Below are 23,234 nucleotides of genomic sequence, written 5' to 3' on the forward strand. Positions count from 1 at the left end.
GTCGCCCCCGGGCTGGCAGCTGGCGCTCGGCACCGTGAACTGGCGTGTCCTCCAGCCGCCGCGGTCCCTCGCCCGGCGGTGCGGTGCTTGGCGCGGTCCCGCTTCCTTGCGGGAGATACTTCGCGGCTCTCCTCCTCGGCAGAAGCTGCCTGGGCTCTGAGAGATGATGGGTCGTGCTCTGCTAAACGGGAGGAGTGTTGGTAGCGGTAACGTCCAGCGGGAGCCGTTCGGCGTTGACAGGGCTGCGCTCTCCGTGCTGCGCCGGGAGAGGCGGAGGGTCCCTCCGGTGGCCGCAGAGACGCTCCTAAATGGGGAGGCGTTGGAGTCCTCGGTGTGCCCGCTCCTGGCGTGAGGGACCGCGGAGGAAATGAATGTCTGTGTAACTTTTTAAGGCCAAAAAAAAAAAAAACCCAAAAAACAACGTTGATAGAAAGTTAGTCTACATCTCAAAAAATTATGCAAACTGGCAAGCTTCTTTTTCTAAGAGAATACACGGCTGCTGTAGGGGGATGACCGACTTGCTTTACATTATTCTTGTGTGCCCGCTCCTGGCGTGAGGGACCGCGGAGGAAATGAATGTCTGTGTAACTTTTTAAGGCCAAAAAAAAAAAAAACAACAACCCAAAAAGAACGTTGATAGAAAGTTAGTCTACATCTCAAAAATTATGCAAACTGGCAAGCTTCGTGTTTTTTCCGTTGACTGAAAAGAGCCTTGGAGCATAGTCTGTGTCTCAGTTGTCTGGGTCAGAGGCTCTTTGTTAGAATTTAAAACTGATTTCTCTTAACTGGACCTAACTGGTGTCATCTGGTGCACTTCTAATGTGAGTAGGAGCCACTGCTGCCAGTGAATGTCCACAAAGCTGGTCTTTATCTTTGACACTTAGATATGGCCCGATTACTCAGCTGTTGATATTGGAACTGTGGTGCACTGTGATATAAATGAATGTATTCATGATGGCATCCAGTTCTTTAAAAATGAACGTCTTTCACACCCTTTACTTAACAAGCAGTGGTAGGCTCTGCCTTTCTGCACAGTGGATTTAATGGAACATTCATTTTTAAGGACTTTTCAGAAGGCTGCATAGAGGCAAAGTGCGCCGGGAGAAGAAAAGCTCTCAGTTTAAAGCAATGCTGAGCTTGGGGCAGGAACCGACAAAGGATGTCAAGGCTGAAAGCGACTTGTGTTCCGCACAAATTGCTGGGGATTCATGGTGATGTGACTGAAATGCTGGTCTAGTGAGTATGGTGACACGGAAATGATAGAACTTGTTGCTCCTTGTGTAGGTGTCTGTTGTTCTGATTGAAAAGGTGAATTATCTCCAGATAGCCCCTGCTGGTGTGAATTCTTTGAAATTATTTTCTGGAAGGGGAGGTGAAGCAGGCAGGAGAGTCTCTCAGATATCCCAGTTTGGAAACGATGCCGGGCTAGCCCTGTTAGGTGTCCATCTGAAGGCAGGCATCTGTTGTCTGGTGCTTGAAAGTAGAAACTCCAGCTAGACAAACTCCATTTGTCTGAAAAGGAGCTTCACGGAGCCTTGGCTGTGGCACCCAGAAAAAACACCCTATGTCTAAGGTCATGAAGTGCTGTTAAATAAATAAATTACTATCCCTAACACACCCGGAAGGGTTACCAGCAGCTTAGTCAGTATCAGCACTGGGCTGTCAAAAATCATGAGCGTGGGACTGTCACCACTGATGGGAAAGCTCATTTTTTCAGTGTGGAGCCAGGGAGTTGGTTTTCATGGGTGCCTTGAACTCCTGTGCCCAAGAGAGAGGCTGTGATGACAACTTGAGGAGATGTGGGTTTTAGTCACCTCGATTCTGGTCTGCTGTGAGAAGTTGTATTCTGAGTGTGTGCAGGCAGCCTAAAGGTCAAGGGACAGCAGTGAATTTCTTAATGCTCTTAAAGGTATACGCAGCCTTCTTCCAATTTTGGGAAGATGCCGTCCCCTGGGAAGATCCCCCCAGGAAGATTCCCCCTGATGGGCATATTCGGAGTGGGAGCAGGTTTTCTTGCATATGGCAACATAATATTGATTTTAAGTGTTTAATGTATTTCTTCTGGAAAGCTTAAAAGACCTGGTGCATCTCCCGTGACATTCAGCCCATCAAAGTGCTGAATCCTTGTCAGTGCCTTTAGCTATGCCCATGTCATAAAGGTGTGCACTGTGATATAGGACTATTTTAAAACCACATTTATACTGCACAGTATCTTATTTCTGTCTCTGGGCATCGCTTTGGAGCATAAAAGTCCCTGATGCCCAGTTTAAAGTGATTCCCAGTTGCAGGTTATTGAGATACCAAGTACAGTCCCGGTTTATGGGATGAGTGCAGAGGGCAATGTTTAGTAGAAGGGATGACATTTTTCAGGTTTGTCATGTTTTTGTGTGAGCAGCTTTGGTGTGCAGAGCTTTAGAGCCATTTCCCTAGCAGGCTGGACGATTTTTAGGTTTTTTCCCCTTCTCTTTTAAATATGGCTATCTGGGGAGACACTGAAGTCTGTTATAGGGAATACTTAATAAAAATGGGTTTTATTTATCCCACTGTAGTACGTAGCTCGTCTTAGGGTTGTTGTTTGTTTTTGGGCATCCTTTTTCTTAGCTTGTAGCTTTTCTTTACCAAAGAGGAGCTATGATTTCAGTTTCTCATGCCCGTTTGCCCTGTACACTACAACAGGCAGTTGTGACGCTGAGTTAACTTCAGACAACTGCATTTTGGTCACTCATGGCTTGCCATAGAGCTGTGCACTATGTGAGCCTGAAAAAAGGTGATTCATCATTCCTGAGGCTGATAGGGCTCCTGCCTATCTAGAGTTATTTAAGATGTTAGTAAGTTCTCAAGCATTTGAGAGTGTGGTCGTGATAACTCAGGGCTTCTTGCTGTGAGTATTGGGGCCTGATAGTCACCCAACATACTGCTGCAGGGTGTGGCGGTCCTTGAGGATTCCTATGAGCCAGAGATTCTCGCAGGAGGACAGACAAGGGGGATGCTTGGTTTCAAATCTTCCATCAGATAATGTGAGTAGTCAGGCTGCCACCCAGACAGAAATTATAGTGGAATATGGGTGTTCAACCTCCACTGCAACAGTGGAGTGAGGCTGTGCCTTTGACCTGACCGAAAGAGTTAATGGCATCAATGCTTCCGTTCAGGAGTTGTTTTTGCACGGTTTTCCTCTCAAGAAAAGTTTGTCATGGCAGATGTACTGGGGTTATTGTATTTCTGACAACGTCTCCTTTTCCTTCCTTAAGAGGATTTTATTACCGTCAGTCTTGAAATATTTACCCGGTGTCCCATCATTGCTGTTTTCAGTTGAGTAAGGAACCAGGTGGCTGCTTGCATCTGGAGCAGAGACAAGCTGAAGTGCTGCTGGATGTAGTTTTGAAGCTTGGAGTAAAGACCCTACAGAGCGACCAAGAATGTTGCTTTCTCCGCTTTCCTTCAGGCAGTTTAAGAAGAAACAAATGTCAGTTTTGCCCCAATAAAAAAATGCTAATAATGTGACATCTCGGATCATTCTTTTTAAAAATGTGTTACTCGATATCTCTCCTTTCCCCTCCCTATGCCCCCATCTTGCTGACACCCCAAATCCCTCAGCAAGTCCAGGGTGACAACTTTATCCTTTCTGGCAACACCATCTGGCATGAGAAAGTAATGACTCAGTTTAGTTGCACGGTGTCCTGCTGTGCGTTTTACAATAAGGAATGAGTCTGGTTTCTGCGCTCTTGCCTCATACCTTCAGCCCTGCTCCTCACCCGACTGTGCTGCTGCTCAGATGATGAAGGACGTTCTGTGTCTCAGGCTGATGGATACGTGTTGTGAGTGCACGATGTACTTGTGTGGAACCAGAAGGAAGGTGCAGGAGCAGCCCATCCCCGTGGAGGCTGGGTGGAGTGTTAAGGATGCTGTGTTGTGTAAATGATGTAGTAATGCTGTAGGTGCTGCTGTGGTGTTCTGGGGAACCTGGGCTTGCTGTTGTTGGTCACAGGTCATCCATCTGCTGCCCAAATAACAGCCCCTCCATCTTGCTCCGCATGAATGGATGAACCTCTACGGTTTTTATTTTGCGGACTTATCAAGTGACAGAGACCTTTCTGAAGGGGTACGCTGGTGGTGCACCTTCCTCTGGTGCTGCTTTGGAAACCCGCTGTGGCTCGTGAGGATATTTAAAGACTTTTTTCTCTGCCACTTAACATTGCAGTGAGGTGAGGTACCTACACACCCCAGTCCTTGAGCTGTGATTGCCTAATCGCTGCTGGCATGCTGCAGGCTGATGCTTAATGTGCCTGGCACCTCTCCACGCCATCGGTCAGCTCGGCACTTTTGTTCGCTGTTCCTTCTGCTAAATGCAGCACTTAATTTCTAAATCTGTATGTCCCGAGGGTCAATCACCAGCGAAGTGATAGTTACTGTTCTGCAGGAAGTAATTTTAAGGAGGTGTGGATTTCCATGTGGGCAAAAAAGCTCTTGCCATCCGTTAATATTGGATGCTGTGGCTCCTGCTCTGCAGTGGTTCCTGGCCATGCAGCCACGTAGGTGTTTCCGTACAGATGAGGGTGTTTGTCCTTGACGGTGTGAGTATGAATGCAAGAAGAGACGGTTAAGTAGCCTCTCTGCCTACTGCTCCTCACGTCAGTTGAAACCCCAGTAGCTGATTCACAGAGCTCTGTGAACATCATGCAGAAGTGACCCTAAAATGGCCTCAAACCCCACTCCTACTGCCCTTGGTTGTCTTCAATGGAAAGTAATTCCTTGATGGGGTTTCCCCTTCCAGGTGTCTCCATGCAGCTACTCACCAGCCTCCTAGGGGCTTCCTGCAGAGAGTTACGGTTGTGGTGAGAGCCGGCTGTCATGGATAACCTCTGCAAAGAGTACAGCCCATGTCACAAGCCTTTTGGCAGAAGGCTGGAGAACTGCTGGTGCTTGCTGACCATTCAAGGAGTCCTATCTATAGCAGTGCTGTACCACAAAGTGAGGCTGTTTTAAACGAGAGCTGGTTAAACTAGCTGGAATATATTGGAAGGTTGCCTGATACTAGCAAAGGACAGGGTTGTACCTCTGCTGGCTGTTTACATATATCTTCTGTGTTTGTGCCAGGCAAGACTCCGCAGCACTGAGGTACAAGAGGACTTTATTAGACTCCGAGGTTTTGTTTTGAAATATTTCTGTTTCGATATGGTACCAGGGAAAAGCACCTTCTCTGGTTCCAGAGGTGTTTCGTAGAAATTGCAGAACATTTCAAAGGTGTTTTTAATATATTAGGGAGATACAAAAGAGGCATTTGTGTTGCTTAATGAGTCACAAAATATTAGGATTCAAATGAGTCTTCTGTCCACGTCTGATGAAGAGGCTCGTGACAGCTAAATAGGTGGCTTTGTACCAACAGTTAAGCTGTTCCAGAAAATCATGAAAGAGTCATTATTTTCATTATGACTTTTCTTGACAAAGGGAGTATTCCAGTCTCAAACCTTTGAATATAACTGGTGGTATGTGGTAAATACCAACTTGACCAACCAAAAAGCATGTGAACCAGAAGAAAACCCCTCATTTCCCTGAAGGAGGCTTGGGGCACAGGTGAGCACGGATCATGCTGGAAGGAACAGGAGATCTGCAAAGGCTTCAGCTGCTGGGGTCTTGGTGCAAGAGTGACAGAATGAGACAAGATCCTGAGATGAGATAGTGTGATGTAGGCGAAGTATCAAGTAAGAATGTATGGACCTTCAGGACAATCCAACATAGGTTTGCTTTTAGCACTCATCACCAGTTGCCTTTACTGGCTGCTTGTTTCTGCTCAGTTCATGTGAAGAAACGGCAACAGGCGTTTTCTTTTTGAAAGGTGTATTTGCTCAAGACAGCAATATTATCTGTGCCAGCAGCCTACTCAGATGACCGATGGTCAGTTCTTCCCGTTGAGCTTTGGAAAGTGAGCTCAAGAGCCTTTGTTATTCAGGCTCCTTCATCTCCGTCTTGTGTTCTGCACCCTCAGTATCTTGTGCGCCGATTGCTGTGTAGTATTTACTTTTCTCAGGTTAGAGCAAGGTTTCTTTTAAACTGGAGGTCAGTGTGGCCCACGTTATGTTATTGTTGTAACAGGTCAGAGAAACAGTTTCTTGCCATTTGCAATTTGAACCCGTAGCTCTTTAAGCTGGTAATATCCCTCCTTATTTATTTTTGTTAGACCTCATGAATGCCACTAAGTGAATGACGCGCATTCATCGCCGGTGTAAATGAAATGATTGGCATTCGATTCTCTGCCCGCCGCCTGCCAGGTGGGATTTCCATTTGGAGCTATTATTTCAGGCCCCTTTGCACTCGCTCCCCAATGTGTGCAGGCTTTGTAAGTTTTAGCAGCTCAAGTATTTCGGGCATTAATTCTTCTCACTTGTGAAAACATGGTGTGCGTGGTAGCATGCAGCCCCATCAAAGGTCTCCAGATGATGCAGCTTAGCTCGTGAAACTTTGGAGAAAACAGTCGCTTAGTGTAGGGGTTGCTCTTCTTTTTGAAAATGTATTTGCAAGAGTCACAGGACAGTTCTGTTGCATCCTGGGAAGTGTGCAGGGGGTGGAGAAGTGCTGCTGTTTGGGATAGACCAGACTACTCTGATGCAGGAGCAGCTCTTCCAGGTGGCTCAGGTTGACCCTGGACACGTGCGCGCTGCATGCCTTATGTTTCCCTCTATTTACTGGGATGGTGATGATGGGTGATGGTTGGGGATGGAACTTCAAATTAGAGGATGAAGGAGAAATTGTTTAAAAGAGGGAAAACTTCCATTTTTGGGGCTTGTGCTGTGGGTGGGCTGTGTATGTGGACTGACTTTGCACTAGTAGCTCTTTATCCCTTTAGTGGGTAAACCAAGAACAGTATTTCCTTGGTCAGCTGCTGCCTCCCAAGTAGCAGGCTGGATCCACCCATGCGAGTGCTGGAGGCTCAGTCTGTTGAAGACATTAGCCCTTAGTTCCAGCCCTGGGCTTAGCTTCAGAGAGGGTTTTGTTTCACGTGGAAGCTCTGTCCTGCCTCACAGTGCAAGGGTGTTGGCAGAACTGATACTAAACTAGCCAGTGCTCCTCACTAGCCCTCCCTGGAGCTGCCTTCTTCCTGCTTAACCTCCCTCCTCACCCTGATGCGCCCAGATCTGAGCTCATAACCAGATGAGACAGCATGTCCCTTGAATGAGGAGGTGGTAAAAGGGCTGCCTTACTTTTTGTGCTTCCCCGTAATCCTCTGCAAAAAGTGTCTCTTAGGATGTGAGCAGCTGCCAGCTTGTTAAACAGTTAACTGGATTGTCACACAAGTGATTAAAAAGGGCTTATCATCTTTCAAGGGTGATGTTAAGGAACCCTGTGGTGCTTCCCAGAGACAAACTCTCATGGGGAACAAATAGCCCTGGTACAGTCCTCAAAGCCTTGGTGATAAACGCTGGTCGATAGCAATGCAGTGTGAGAGAGATTCGCCCCTGTGGCGTTGGTTGGGTGTGTTTGTCGTCGTTTTTGAAAGCTGCAGTGACTTTCTAAAACAAGCTTAATACTCTTTGTCTGGCTGGCAAGCACGCAGATTCAGATTTCACCCCCTCGTGGGTGTGTATATTAGCTCTTGTGGGTTCTTGCATTGATAGCGATGTCATTAAAACTGAGGAAAAATGGATGCAGCTGGTGGTGTCTGTCCTAGTACTTTCCTAAAAGCTTTCAGGGGTGGGGCGGTGCTTTAAATGTGTTACAAACCTAATGGAAATTTAACTTGTTAAGGTATTTGTGGCTTCACCAGGGGAAAAATGCCTTTATCCTGTGTGGTGTTTTCAGTTCATGAGTCAATGTCATAATTTTCAAGGTTGCTGAAGAAAAGTCTTTTTGCTGAGGAAGCTCTGGCAATGTGAATCTTGCTGCTGTTTGAGTTTTCTTTTTCTTTTCTTCTGAAATTAATCACTTTTTATTTTGCTTTTGGTTTCCAGGGTCTTGGTTGGTGCTCCCAGGGCGGAATCTAAATACAGCACCTCTGTTCAGTCCCCAGGAGCAGTGTTTAAATGTCGAGTCCATACCAATCCTGACAGAAGGTGCACAGAACTGGATATGGGTCGAGGTAGGTAGCTCTGATGCTTGATGGGGAGAAGGGGGGAAACAAAAAAACCAAACCACCAACCCGAATGGCTTCCAGCTTCAAAGAGGCCCCAAGACACTGACAGGGATTTGTCAGCCTCTGCTGATGGATTTTCAGCACTGGTAACAAAGGTGTTATAATCTCTTCAGCATAACGAAGCGTCACCCCTTGTGCTGGTGTCCTCCCAGTGACCCTGCTCGCTCTCTACCCAGGCAAAGATGCGGTTTTACTTACCCAAAGCCACTGTCTTTCCTCCTCCTCTTTGCAGCTTGTTGGTGGGTGTGTGAGTAGTTGGGAGCGCTGCTGCCAAGCAGCGCTGAGAGGAGGGTGTATGGGGTGACCCCAGGTGGGGCGGTGGTGGGCCTGTATTATTAGCAACGTGGCAATCTGTGGGTTCCCTCATAATGCAGCAAATCATTCCTTGGGCTTGTTCCTTGTGCCAAAGGAATTAAGTTCCTCAGTGAGAACCATGCTGGTAGGTTGTTGCCTGTGGCCAGGATCAACGCTGGTTTCTCTGACGTACTGTCTGAGGCGGGGGAAGGTGGAGTCCTAAAGAAAGGTTCTGATCTAAAACCTCGTGCTGGATTCTGACGGGGAAAATTGAAGCCTTTTAATATTTCGATTTTCTGGGTCACATGTGTGTTATTGCTTTCACAGCCTATAAAAAAGGCATGTTAGTGCTGTTCAGCTACTTGACTCAATTTATTGTTATGGAACTTGCATGTGTTAAAACAGTGTTTTGGCTAAGTTTGATCTGTTCTGCTACTGTAACGTAAACTGTCTCATGGACTGTGAGTACTGCCTGACAGGGCTAAAGATTTAGACCTCAATTTTTTTAATGTGCCCCAGATCTCATTTTCAAGAGTAATTTTTTGCTTCGATTGCGTTCCGCGGGCAATCCCGCGTCTCTCCCATTGAATTGGATTCAGTTGGATGGTTTAGTCAAGTAGAGGTGTGGACATGCTGCAACAGCTGCTGGCAGTTTGGGACAGGGTTTGTCCTCTACTATGTATTTGTAGGGTTCCCAGTATGAGTGGGAGCAGCTACCCGATCAAGGCGTACAAGAACCGATCATCAGGATGAAAGGGGAGAGAAAAGGGCAGATGTTTGATGGGCAGTCCCTTTTCTTGTAGGGATTCTTTGTTGGGTGCTTAGAACTCATGTCTCCTTGCCTTGCTGCGTCTCCCCTCTTTCTGTAGGCAATTCTCGGGGCACGCTCTGCGGAAAGACCTGCAAAGAAGACAGAGATGACGAATGGATGGGCGTGAGCCTGGCCAGACAGCCGAAGGCTGGTGGAAGTGTGCTGGTGAGTCCACTCTTTTCTTTGATGTGCTTAAAACCGTTGCTGCTGTCTCACTCTAATGCTAAACACGTCAGGATTAATGCGTTCGGCAGTGACTGACAGAGTCCAGCTTTACAGGCAGCAAATTCCGCAGGCTTTTCCTTCAAGCGGAAGGAAAGTGAGCCCCAGCCAGAAAAACTTTATTTATAGAGGGAGGACTTCAAAGCTGGCACACCTGACTTGTGTCACCCAAGGACTTCCTCCTAAATCTGAGGGATTAAATCTTGGAACTGAATAAACAGGACTTTGTCTGGGGGGTACCTGCTGGTTAGTTCTCTCTGTCGTTCGCCTGCGTTTATGTAGGGAATATGTGTGCATCCATTTTCCCAGAGCATTATGTGTTGCGTGTCAGAACTCACAGTGAAACATGTAAGACGAGTCTTTGTGGCGGTGTTTTTCCTTTCTGTATTAATTATGCATTTTCCATTAACGAGGCAGAGGAGTTGTGAGTAGAGATGACTTAGTTGTGTGTGGGTGGCCTTGTTGTCTTTCATATGGTTACCATGCACATAGACAGGTCAAGGAGAGCAGATGTGGAATTTATCTTTGCAAAATGACATTTCCTGTGTTGGAAAAAAAATAGTCAGAAAGAGAGCTGGGGAAAAAACCTTTCTAAAATAAACGGGTATATTGCGATCAATAGTTGTCTGTGTTTACATCCGTGGTTGTGTTCTGAGTGAGTCTGTCTGCAGCAGTGTTAACTGAAATTAAAAGGCAACAAAATGTTGTGCATAGTACAAGCGGCAGGCACATTTCAAGCTTGTGTCAGAGTAACCCTGACAACAGTCAAATTCTAAGCATCGCTGTTTGGGAGTCGGAAACTCGCAGTATGACCCCGTTTTTCCAGTGTCATAGTGGATTGCCCTGGTATGCGGCATCAAACTGCCACGAAGCTGCCAGTGAGAAAGATCCCGTACAATGCAGGTGGACAAAGCTCTTCGCTCAAAGGTGTTTTCCTTAATATGCACTTGGAGTCCAAGTTCTTGCACCCCAAGTCCTTGCACCCTGATGTCCCCATGGGGAAGTTTCCCAGCTGGTTTTGATACCTTTCTGTGATAGTACTATGGAATTTTATCTGATCACCTCTTCTGAGGTACAGCTTGCCAGTGCAATGGGTGATGCTTTACATTTCTTGTACGTTTTCAATGTGTTCAACAGTAGAGGAGGTGGGGAAAAAAAGGGGCATAAATAAAATACACTGTACACGTGTACAGCAGAGCAGAAAATTAGGGCAGTCATGCTAGCATAAGAAATCAATGTTTTCAAGGGATGTCCTGATCTGTGTGTGTGCTCAGAGTCCTGTGTGACAGCTGAGGAGTAACTTGCTCTGATCAGGGTAACACTACCTCGACACGGCATCCTTTCCATTCTCCAGACATGGGGCTAAACTAGATGAATTCTTGTCCCATTTTCGGAAGCTAGCACATACACTTTTTTTAGGCAATGTTGAAACATATTTTTGTAGAAATAACTGAAGAGAAATGGGTTTGTGTGTTTTGGTTCAAAGAGGAACAGGTTGCAGCTGATGTTTAGGTGTCATCTCCTTAGAAGCAGCAAAGGAAGGAAAAGTTGGTGGGGAAAAGCCAGGCAACTACCAAGGCTGTGGCTGGCTGCTCGCTGGCTGAGGGGAGGCTACAAGGGTGAGGGATGTGGGCAGGCTGTGGGGGCTTAGCCTGGGGCTGAGGGGACAGAAATTTTGGATGTAAAGCAGATTAAATGCAAAATGTAGCTAAAATAAGGCTGGTGGTGTGCTCGTTCCGGTGCAGCTTAAGCTGAGGAAATGTCTCCACGAGTTCTGCTGATTTTAAGGCAGTATTGAACCAGCCCTCTGACAAGGTTATACTGTCTCACCAAGTAGGTGGTGACCAGATGCTCGAGGATGTCTAAATATCTAATTCTCATTGATATTTATCACCAAAGTGCTCAGTCGTAAAGTACTAGTGATACGTCTGTGCACATCTGTGTGTAGACAAAGCCTGGAACGAAGGCATACAGATTCTTCATGGATGGAAAGTACGTGGCTGTTTCAGGGCATTGTAACTCTCTGTTTTGAGATAACTTTTTAATGTAAGAGATTTGAGACTTTCCTATAAGCAGATGGGTTTTGTGCCCTTCTAATTTTAAAGATCAGGATTTCTTTAAAACACAGCTCCATCTTTTCCAGGGTCTCCTTTAAGTCAGAGTTGTATCTTTGTGGTCAATAGCCCTCGGTGGGTTATTTTTGCATAAATAAGGGTAGTTGCTTTTTAAACCTATGTGAACTGCTCCTGCTCTTGATGTCCTGTGTTAGAGAAATTACTCCCACCCTTTCACTGTTGATTGTACAAAGGAATTGTTGCTTTTGTTTGAAACCGCTTAGTGCCTTACATTTCTGTCTTATCAGGCTTCCCCAATCCCCGGATAAGAGTGCCAGCTTCAGTGGAGAGGGGTGGTGGGGAAGGTGAACAGTGTGCAGTGAGCCCATACTGTGCTGGGATGTTACTGAACCTGAGTTTTATATTTGTGTGATGGACTAAATAGAAAATCATTAAACAATGAGGAATTAAACGAATGAAGAAGTAAGATTAGCTTAAAAAAAAAGCTCTGAGTTTGCAGTTCAGTGGCTTCCTGTCCTGGGATATGCTATCAGTCAATATCTGCATTTATGTAATTGCTGCAGTAATGCAGCTGAGAGTGCCAGGTCTTTCAGAACTGAGACGGCAAAGTCATCCTTTTGCTTTTGTTGGGAGATGAACCGGGGAGAGCGCATTGTGATTTGGAAATACTCCACATCCTTCAGTCTTGCTCTTCCTAAATACCTGCCACGTCTGTCATCACTCTTTTTTTAATCAAGTGTTGCTATTTTTCATTTTAAGTAGTTGTTTTACTTGCAATTTTAGTGATTGTGTCTAAAAAAAAAAAAACAAACTCAGAAAACCCAACAAAACAAAAAACCCAAAAAACCAGACAAACCCATCACAGCAGCAAAGCCAAAGTCCTCCTAGGTAAGAGCAAACCAGAAGTAGCCTGACAGTGGCACAATCAAGAAGTGTCTTGTTTGGCCTCTGGCTTTAGGAGTCAGCAGTGAGGGCCATGCAGTGAGGTGGACACGCAGCCTCTGAAGTGAAGCCTGGGTCTCGCGTGGCTTTTCCTATGGTGCAAACCCTGTGCCTGGCGTTCGATACGCTGAAGAGCAAAGTGGCTGCGGGTCTGAATTGACCTATTCATTATACTGTGGTAATGCAGTGTCTGCCGTCAATAAGAGACCTCTGTGTGCTTCGCCCAGAAGCGTTTTATTTTGCTCCAAGGGTTTGCATCCTTTTCTTCTCTGTTCCACCGGAGCCTGTGCCCTGACAGCAGCTGCTGGACACCAAAGTGTGCTGACGGCTTCCTCATTGCACAGGGGGACACCTATGGCATGTGGCTAAGAAAGGGCATATAAGCTGTGAGTTGTTCGCAGTCACCTTAGGAATAAAACCCCACAGAAAACCCCTCTCCCCAGTGTCAAACTCAGGTGACTCACCTCTGTTCCCAAGACCTCTTCAGACTTGTGCCATCAAAGAAGGAAGGCTATAGCCACCTTCAGTAACACATCACCTTGCCTCAGCAACGTCGCATGATGCAGGGACTGCATGCTGTAAACTAACTAAACATTTTTGAGAAGGCAGGAGAACCAAAAGCAGTGGTGGACAAGGTTTGCTGCAGCAGGGAGACAAATGTGCGGGTTGCCTGGCTGCAGAGACACGAGTTTCAGGGAGGAAGAGGAGCTGTTGAACTCCTGTCCGTTGGGAAAATGTCAAGTTCTGCAGCTGTGGCCTGGGGGAGTAACCGAGGTGTAGCTTGTGTCTCGAAGCCATGGCTGTGAGCTGTCCTCAGACACAGGCAGGCAGTGGTGAACTGTGGTGTGCCTGAATATGCAGCGTGCACAAGTACAGAAAAGTGATCCTTTAAAAAAGAAAACAAACCCAAACCCTAACACATTAGGTAAGTGTGCCCAGAACGGCTAAACTGAGCCCGTAGCCTCCAGTTCATTTTGAACATAATTTTTCTCCTTATATCGTTCTGACTTTCTTGGCCTCTGCACCTCACTCCTGAGCAGAGGCTCCTGCTCGTGATGAAATGCTGCTGCTCTCCCCAACTCCATCATTAGTGCTCCCCTGGGAGGGTTTAGTAGGTTAATTTATGTGAGTCCCTTGCAGTTTCCGAGATATAAAATGTCAAGGAATTTGCAGTATCACAATCCTTTATTTATCTTTCTGTAATTAAGAAAAATACCGTTGCTCTGTTTCTGTTTGAGTTTATATCCGGAGTTGGGGTTGACTTGACTGTTGCTCTAATGGTATGTATCTTTATGGAACTGTCTCTAAAAGGGCTGTGCATGCCTATATTTGTGCTCAGCACACATCCTTGAGGAGAAAAAACATTTCCTGGTTGCTCTTGAAACAAGCATTTCACGTGGCTGGATTTTTGTCGCTGTTGACTTTTGAATGAACGGCGCGTGGGAATTCAAATCATAACTTAAAGCACGTAGGGGGGTCTCCAAAGCTGCTGTTTGCAGGTCTCCTCACATGCGTTTGGCTGGTGAGCAGAGTGCCCTCAGAAGCATCCTTTACATCGTGGGTGGCAGCCTGTGCCATGTAGTGCGGCGCAGCTTTCCACAGCCCCCAGAGTCCCTCGTTATCCCTCTGCCTTAGCCATCTTCAGGAGGTACGTGCTTCTCCTTGAGCACTGCAAGTTAGGAAGGCAATAAATACCAAGCTCCAGAAGCAGCACTGCTAGCAGCAGAGCAGGCTTTTGTACAACTGGTCGTGCTCTGTTCCAGTTACAAAAAATGAGGTAGTATTACCCTTTTATGTCTTTCTGGCGTTAAGTATAGAGAAAGGGGCTGGTGTTGAATGATGGATTGAATTTTGAGCTTCCCAGGTCTGTTACTGGATGGGTGTCACAACTGTGCCTGTCGTATGGGTGTATTTTTTAATGATGTTGGGATGCTCCCATAGGTCTGAGGTGCAGAGGCAGAAAAGTGGGGTAGCACAAAGGGAAGGAGGACAGAGGGTGTCTCGTCTGGGGATGACAGAGTCCGGTGTGGGCATCATGAAGGGGACTGATGCAAAATTTCTGAGGAAAGTTGGAAGTGTGTGAAGGAGATGATTTGTAGCATGGAGGCTGCACTGTTCACATGAGATCAAGCCTTAAATGATATAAATTGACACATCTGCACTGACTTTGGTGACTTAGACCAGCTGGAGATACAGCCGTGCATGTGCTCAAGGTCAGAGCCCTTGGCTGCTTCGCATTTCATTTCCTTTTATTTCAAGTAACCCCTGAGCATCAGGCAACTTGTGGTTTGTCTGACAGCAATTCTTGGAGCAAATGGGTTCTGGGAAGGTGTGAACCAGGCTCCACGTTGCTTTCATGTGTCCCTGTGTGTGGCAGTTGAACTGAGCAAGTGCCCTGGTGAGACTGGTTTACTTCTGGTTTTGCAGTGTGATCTTATTCCTGACTGTGAAGGGAAAGGCAGCTCATCTGTGCCTCGACTGATGTTGCCACTCTTGTTGCTGCAAAATCTCTGGCGTTTTCACTTAAGTTTGTTACCAGTAAGGAAGGCCCAGCTTTTCTGTCACCAGATGCAAAGCTGCCTTTCCCAGCAGGACAAGCCTCGCATGTGGATCCTCTGGTGGGATAACCTTCTAGTACGGTCTTAGGAGTCTTAGCATCCCTTCTGATCTTCTTACGAGTGTTCAGTGTCTTTACTGCTGTTTTTTTACCCCCTTTTCTGGCTTGGCTGGGATCTGTTGGTGCACTTTTAGTTAGAAAAACTTCACTGGTCTTGAGGATTCATACACAGTAGAGATCTTAATCTCCAGGTTGGGCTCTGTCTTGCTCCAAGACCCACTGTTTTCCTAGACATGCACGTGTGACGGCTGAGAGATGAGCTGCCAGGTCAGGCAGTGTCATGAGCTGCGGAAGATAACAATGAGAAGATACTTAAAAGTGGGGCATAATGAGAGGACAGTGGAGTTATGGGGGCAAGGCAATGCCAAAGGGTCCTGTTCACGTGTGCTCTGCCTTGGTCGGAGGGCTCTCCTGTGACTCTGGGTCAGTAACACGTGTGGTATGATCTGTCTAGGCATGTGCGCACCGCTGGAAGAACATCTACTACGAGACAGAGTACATCCTGCCCCACGGCTTCTGCAACATCATTCCCCCCAACCTGCAGCCCAACGGGAGGAAGCTCTTGCCCTGCTACGAAGGTAAGTAGTGTGGGGGCCAGGAGTGGGGCTCACCTCCCTCGCTGGGCTCTCAATTTGCAGCTGCTGTGTTCTCCATTTGTTTCCAAAACCATCCACAGTGACCCTCACTACTGATGATTTTCTTTGGTTTTTGGGTTTTTTTGGTGACATATGGTTGTCTTGTGGCACAGCAGGGGTGGTGGTTGGGGTTTGGATGAAGCTGGGAGAGTAGCACAAAGACCAAATGGGTCCTGTGACTTACTGTGCATGGTCACACTTTAGGAGAGGAATAATACGTTTCTGAACCGTGGTTTTGAGGCAGCAGCTCTCTCTTCCATTATATGAATAACCAGTAGATACTGATCTGAGCTTGGCCTCTCGTCCTTTGTTGTGGCACAGAGTAAAAATTCTGAATTATGCTGCAGTCGGGAACCAATTTGCCCGTTTTCTGGAAGCACTTTTTTTGTTGTTGTTGTGATTTATCAGAGGACTAGACGTTGGGGAGAGGGGCTGCCTAACACCTTGCTGATTTTGGGGAGTTTCTGCAGTGGTTTATATTAAACTGCTGCTGTCTTTCAGGTGCCATAAAGTGTCTTGATCCCTGTCTGGATCCCCTGGAGGTCTGGGTTTGGGGTGCATGGGGAGGGAGGGCTCTTCCTCTGAGCAGTGAGAGGCTGCACCTGTTGGTTCTGCTCCAAATCCCGAGGATCAACATGTTAATTTTCCAGCTCTTTGGTGCATGTGACACTTTAGTATCATGTTTCCTTTCCTAAAGACCTTGGAAGACAGTGTCTCCTCAGCCAAGAGCAACTAACTAAACCAGAGGCAAGAGTGTGTGGTTAGGAATATGATAGGGTATCTCCTAAGGTTTCTTGGCCTTCAGAGAAACATTTTGCAGAAAGCACCTTCTTGGTTTCTCCTGTCTGTCCTGGGCATCTTCTTTCACCTCTGGCCTGTAGGATCCTGAGGAAGCCTGCGAGTTCAGAGGCCAAGATACAGCAGGGTTTGTTGTGGGCAAGACCTCTGATTTTATTTATTTATTTGCTTTTATTCATTCACCCCCATGTCCAAAGCTGGACGTTGGTAAGGGGGAGAGGGGTGAGGCAGTGGATGTTCTGGCAACTTTCTCTGCTGCTGGTGAGCAGCCGTGTCCCACCTCGGTGGCCCAAGAAGCCAGTTTTGTGACAGGACTGGGTCTGCTCCATGCCCACGCTCTCTCCTGAGGGGGCTCCTCACCTCCTTCTGGGCTTTGCTCGGGGATCTGCCACTGCAAACCCACGTACCTTCTGGAGATAGCATGCACTTGTGCACTGATCATTTCCCAGCCCCGAAATCGGTTATTATTTGAAATGTGAGGGGTTTTCAGTCTCTTGATCCTGCCATGTCAGCTGCTCGGCAGCAGAATACAAGTAAACTATGTAAACTATGTAAACCGTCCTGAGCCCCATCCTACTGTATTTCTTTTTTCCCCTTGTCAGCAAAATCAGGATGAGGCCTCACGCTGTGGTACTGCACCACAAACCATCCTATATTAACTTTATGGTGAATGCGCGCAACTGGAGATGCTGCCAGGGCTCCCTCTGAAGCCCGTGTCACTGCCCCTGCGCCGCCTTAAAGGCAGCTTGCCTGAAGCCATGGCGGGGAGGTCGTTTCTGGAAGAGAAGAACCGCTTGTGTCTTTTTGTGCGTCATGTCTTTGGAGTAAAAGGGCTGCTAATCTGACAGGATATTTGCCAGGAATTGCTAGAAAATAGAAGCGTGTGGGCCCAGTACACGCAGAGCAGCCAGTGGAAAGTTGGCAGAGCTGGTGCAGTGTGATGTCGGCTTACTTTCACTCCATGCTGGAGTGAAAATTGTAGGTTTGGGACTGATTTTTCTCCTCCCTTCCCACTCCCCCCATTCGACATGAAATCTCAGAGTATCATGAGGGATGGCTGCATTTGTTTAAGCCTACATCTTTACGGTTTCAATAAAATAAGCTCAAAGAGAGAGCGAGCTGTGGTACAGCACACAGAGGGATTCATCGATCGAGATTTGCTGTGAAAGAAGATTGTGGTCATTCTTGTAAATTTTTTTCCTTCACTTTCTGGAAGCAACAGAAGAAATTCTCCTCTACCGATACTGAGGAACAGCCGAAAGGGGAGAAGCAGCGATTCTGATAGGGATAATAAATGTGGTGTGTAATGCAGCTGAAGTGCTGTCATGCCGAGAGCCTCTGCGGCCATCACTGGGAGGCTGCCAGACCCGTGACTGCAAACCCTGCGGTGGCGAGCGTGCCTTCCCCTGCCGAGGTCCCAGCATCTCGGTCTTCTCTGGGTTTTGTCATGTGCGACTGGGTGCCGGCGGTCGTGCTCGTTTCCAGAAGCCCTGTCGTTAGCGCAGCCGAGGCAGTAGGTCCCTGAGAGGCTGATGCGGCTGCATGGTCCACTGCTAGAGCTGGCTCTTGCCTAACTGGTGAAGAGTCCAGGGCAGTTGAGTGCTCATCAGTCTCATCCATCTGTGTGTATGTGTGCATCTTGGGTTGGATTATTCGCCTGTATACCAAAGTTCTTGTGCCAGGAAGGGAGAGGAGTCTGACCTTGGGAGAGACGTACTTAATGCATATGGTATGTTTTCTCTCCACATAAAGCAGGCTTAGTAATTAAAGACAAAGGAGGAAATAGAAATTTCGTGACTGGATGGTAGTGGTGCAACAGTGTAGTAGTCTCAATCCGTCTTATTTTTGTCCAGCTTCCCTGAAAGGGCTGACAGAAGTCTGGAAGCAATTGAGAGCTAATGAGAGCAGCAGCAAGCCTAACAGTTAAATGCAATCTCTCTGAGTAGGAGCTAATCTGGTTTATAGGAGCTGGATGTCTCTTTCTGGTATGGAGCTGCAGTTTTCCAGTTAGTGCTTTCACTTGGTTATTTTTCCTGTGGTTTTAATGGACTTCCGAAAAAAAAGGGAGCTGCCTCTTCATTTCCCCAGTGCATTCAGTTTGCAAAAAAGGGTGGCCGCTTCTCCTGTGCGAAGCAGCCCAGCTGATGGGGAGAGCTGGGATGGTTTCCCACTCCTCTGCGGTAGGAATTGGTGGTGGAGGTGGGGAAGACTGATGGACCCTTTGGTTAGTAAATAAGAGGAACAGCACATGCTCACGTGCCTCACCTCTAAAGGGATAAACAAGTCTTCCCACAGGGTCCAGACCACATTGGGTTTTCTGGGAGCCATCAAAACATCCCTGCTTTGTGGTGCAAACCCAGTGCCACAATGGTTAGGTCGAAAAGATTACTACTGTCTCTTCCTAATGTAGTGAAACACTAGATGGGAAGGAAGAAGCTTCCAGTGCAAATGATAGTTTACTGTAGCTGACCACTTTGCTTCCATCCGTGAAGGCGGTAGGCACAGGATTTTATTGCACTCCGGAGCTTATGCTATGTGATGGTATTGAAGTTTGCTTAGAGACTTTTGGAGAGGTTTGCTCAGAGAAGATGTTGAGGAGCATTTGCCTTCAGAATCATCACACATCACAGCTTTATCCTTTTTGTTTGTATATTGTTTTATCCAATTACTTCTTCCTCAGCCTTACTTCTCATATAACCTGAGGTGGTCATCGCTACAAACCACAGCCATCTTCTCCTTTTTGCTTTATTTATTCATGGCGTATCTTCAAAGTCGCAGAGGCAGCCACCTCTTCCAGACCCAGCCTCATCTTACTGCTTTGCTATCAGCTGCTGCGGCAGCAGTTAGTTTAGTGGCCTGTGGGCTGTGTAACTGGGGGTGCACAGCAGTCTGCGGGCAGATGAGAAAGAGCACTGAAGTGTGAAAACAAAGGATCTGTTCATGACAGCAGTTGTTGCCTGGAGCTGTGCGGAAACTGCTAAATCCACTGTATGCAGTATCTCACCCGCGTGCAAGTGGTGCTGTTCAGGTGTGCAGATGCTGAGAGCTGACACAGTAACTGCACAGTTCCCTGCTGGTTGATCGTTTTACTGCAGGGATGGATGGATGGCAGTGTTGTACGAGTGGCAGGTGTCACTATTGTACAGTGAAGTGAAGGGGAGGTGGAAGCAATGGTTTTCATGCCTTTTGGGCTCATCTGCTGCTTGGGAGAGGCAGGCTGGCTGCAGGGAGGAGGCAGAAGTCTGTGATGCTGGGACATGGCTGTCCAGGATGTGGGGCTGAGCTGGGCTGTGCTCACGGGTGCATGGGTGGAAAGGAGCCCCACTTGGGTATGGGGGGGGGGCTGTGCAGCTGCAGATGGGAGTTAGGTGGGCTGATGAGGAGGAGTGGGCTTGTGCTGAAAGGGTTATGCTGGAATCCAGGAGCCTGGTGTGTGTCCAGGCTGGGCTGCTGGCTCCCTGGGGATGTCTGGATCCCCCAAAGTGTGGTGTTGATCTCTGCTCTGTGTCAGTGGAGCTTTAAACACCCAAATGGCCTCAGTGACTGGTTTGTTGGCCCTCTGTGCTCCTGTTTCCTCTTGCAAAATGTCACTAAAGCTGTTTTCTTTCTCAGAGGTGTTAGGAAAAGAGGTTAATAGGTATGTGTGACGTTCTCAGGCTCCATAATGACAGGATGGACTTGATACCTGTAGAGAGGAAGGATGGTTAGTGCTTTGCATAATTGCTGTGAGTTGTGCCACACTACTGTAACAAATCCATTTAAACTCCTCATGTAACCTCTGATGTTTTTTCTTCGGAAGTATTGTTAGGTATTTATTCAAGTCAGAATGTTTCAATGTCTTTTCTTCATTTCACAGAAGCACTGGTTACATCCAAACTCTGAATTTACTTAATGCTGCAATCCCATCTAGCCACTGTTACCACCAAAGCATAACTAATTATTTAAGTGAAATGCAGCGCCCTTAGTTCAAGCAGCTAGTACTGGCATTGTAAGTGACTTAAAAAACCATCCAACATGATGTAAAGCCATGAACAATGTCTGTGAAAGTAAGAGATTCAGTGGACCTACCAGCTCAGTTTATTGAACAACCATTTAAACCACCACATTGTTCCCATTCTTTATGCATTGCAGTTAGTAATAATTCTGTTAATTTAAAGACTAATTGCTTTTTCTTTGCCTGACAATGAAAACAATAATGTGTGTGTTTCTGTTGCTTTTCTAACACATGTATTGCTGATGAAAATCAACCGTGGTGTGTCCTGTGATGTTGGGACTTTTGTTTCAAGTTACTCCTAGATCTGAATTTGGTCTCCTTTTTTTAAGTAGGCAAAATTTATTATAATAAATCAATGCCGTGAATTCAATAAGCTTTTTTACTTGACTGGAGACATTACTTAATTCTTGTGCATGTATTGCAGAAGAAAATCCTCTGTTTATCCCAAGAAATGAAACACTTCAGTGTGTTGGTTAAACACAACCACCTGGAGGTACGGATCCATCTAGCACCCTTCAACAACTGCCGTGTTCCACTGCTCCAGCCATCCTACCTGTTTGCCTGCCCCTGTTTTTTCTGTGCAGCTGAGTTCAGCCAGGTCACTCGCATCTGCACGGAGCCTCTCGGGCAGCTGGCATTATGTGGGGACCAGGTAACGCCAGGGGACCAGGACTCACGTTTGTGACAAAGTTCTGATGGCTAGGGAAGCTGCCCTTGTGTTTGGGGCTTTTACACGTTGCTGAATTGTGGGGGGAAAAAAAGTTCTGAAAAGCCTGTTCGTAAAAGAAGGAGAAATTTGAAAATTCAGAGGACGAAACAAGTTTTCTTTGCCTCCTGTCCTGCGCTGAGGCGTCGCCCGCAGTTAGATCGTTATTTGCCTGAACTGATCCTTTCACCGTGCAAGTTAAATATCCTATGGTGATTTTTCTCTTTTATTTTAAAGCTAATTGAGCAGCATGTTTGTTGAAGGAGACACTTAAAGGAGCTGTGAGCCAAACATAATACGGTTTTATAGGGAAATTCAACATTTTATATCCATCAAATTGTCAGTGGGGCCGACTTGCAGCGGTGGGTTTTGGGCTTGATGCAGAGAGCCATCGAGGCTTGCTCCCCAAAGAGGAGAGAGGACTTCAGGCACACACTTCAAGTCCCATGCCCTGGCCTGGGTTGTGGGCAGGGACCATGGGCTCTAGTGCCTGAAGGGACGGTGGGCGCTGAGGTGGGCTCTGCCAGCACTGCTAATTCCACCATGAAGCCATGTCCCGAAGCACCACATCTACATGTCCTTTAAGTGCCTCCAGGGATGGGGACTCCACCACTCCCCTGGGCAGCCTGTTCCAAAGCTTGACAGCCCTTTCGCTGGAGAAATTTTTTCCAATGTCCAACCTAAACCTCCCTTGGCACAACTTGAGGCCGTTTCCTCGTGTCCTGATCCTTCCAGACCTCCAGGGCCATGGTGACGTTTTGTTCTGAATTACAGCAGGTAGAGTGAAAAACTGGGAAGAGGCAAGGTGTGTCCACACTTCAGTACATCGTGAAATGGGAAGACCTCGGCTGGAAGTGAAAGCATCTGAATGGGAAGGACATGGAACTCGCTGTGATTTATCCAGCACAAGGGTGGGAGTCCTTTAGGACACGCACAGCATTATTTTTCAGGAAATGCCAGAGGGAAAAATCTCATCTCCTTGGCTCTCTGAATAAAAAAATGTTCATATCAATAAACAAATATTCTTTTTCCCAGGCAAGAGGTGCCTGGCTCTGTGAGAGAATATATGTGGAGAGCTAGCGATTCAGAACCGTGAGCAAACATGGGCTTCATTTCTCAGTGAAACTGTTGTTGTGCATTCCCACTGGGAAACCTGAGTGTGCTTCTGGCCGTCCAGTCCTGCTGGGACACACATCTGCTTCGGCAGGACCCTGCCTCGGCCAAGGACGTTAGGCATTTGGGCTGTAATGTGTGGATCAAGTCACTGCTCTGTGTGGTCTCGCCGATTAAACCTCTCCCTGTGCAACTGGTACGACCTCAGCAAATTCCTAAAAATCTGAGCATCTTTAGGATGTTAGGAAGAGACTCTATATAATATATAAAGGGGAAACGTATGTGTGTGTCTGTATATACACACATACAATTTCTTGTAAAATTTCTGTGAGAAAGCAGCGGTTTATTAGAAATCGCTCTTGATCTTCGATAAGATAAAATGCAACTCAAAAGGAACTTGCTTCATTCCAAAGAAGCAATTTGCTCATTGATTTAATTAGATATTTTTATTTAGCAATGAGTTAATGATGTGTATTAAAAAAATCAGTTACCAGGCTATATGGTTCAGGGAGACTTTGGTGACTGTCATGGGGAAGTTTGCTTTATTTCTCTGAGGTGGTGCTGGAGCTGAGGATTAAACCTCCTGGTGCAGGGTCAGTGGCACCACGCAGGCGTGTGCATCATCTTTTGCTCTCCCCTCTCGAGCTGTGCTGATCTGGCTGCCAGAGGTGGAAGGCTCTTCTGATCGCCTTATCACTGGGGCGATAGTGCTGCTGTTGTCATGTGTCTGATACCACTCATTTAGGGTCTCTCTAGGCAGCGTGCCAGCTGTCCCCTCACTTTCTGGCCCCTTGCTTCACCCCTGATGTGGGTGAGGATGCTGCTATGGTGATAGATCATTGATAAAACCCTTGGCATGCTGATATCTCTCCAGGCTGTGTAGCAATGCAGGCAGGAAGAGC

At 47.0% G+C, this 23,234-nt stretch overlaps 1 protein-coding gene across 1 annotated transcript in view; it reads left to right on the forward strand.

Annotated features, from left to right (window-relative positions):
* Nucleotides 1-166: 166 nt before the first annotated feature.
* Nucleotides 167-23,234, forward strand: part of LOC104490539 (integrin alpha-9-like) — a gene marked incomplete at its 3' end in the record, with an annotated part of 50,835 nt that continues 27,767 nt past the window's right edge. Inside the window, exons 1-4 of the mRNA XM_010132838.1 lie at nucleotides 167-348; nucleotides 7,944-8,071; nucleotides 9,289-9,395; nucleotides 15,541-15,664. Of these exons, the coding sequence (XP_010131140.1) occupies nucleotides 167-348; nucleotides 7,944-8,071; nucleotides 9,289-9,395; nucleotides 15,541-15,664 (541 nt within the window). The remainder of the gene's footprint in view (nucleotides 349-7,943; nucleotides 8,072-9,288; nucleotides 9,396-15,540; nucleotides 15,665-23,234) is intronic.

Source organism: Buceros rhinoceros, unplaced genomic scaffold (assembly GCF_000710305.1).
Source record: "Buceros rhinoceros silvestris isolate BGI_N320 unplaced genomic scaffold, ASM71030v1 scaffold9183, whole genome shotgun sequence".
NCBI lineage: Eukaryota > Metazoa > Chordata > Aves > Bucerotiformes > Bucerotidae > Buceros > Buceros rhinoceros.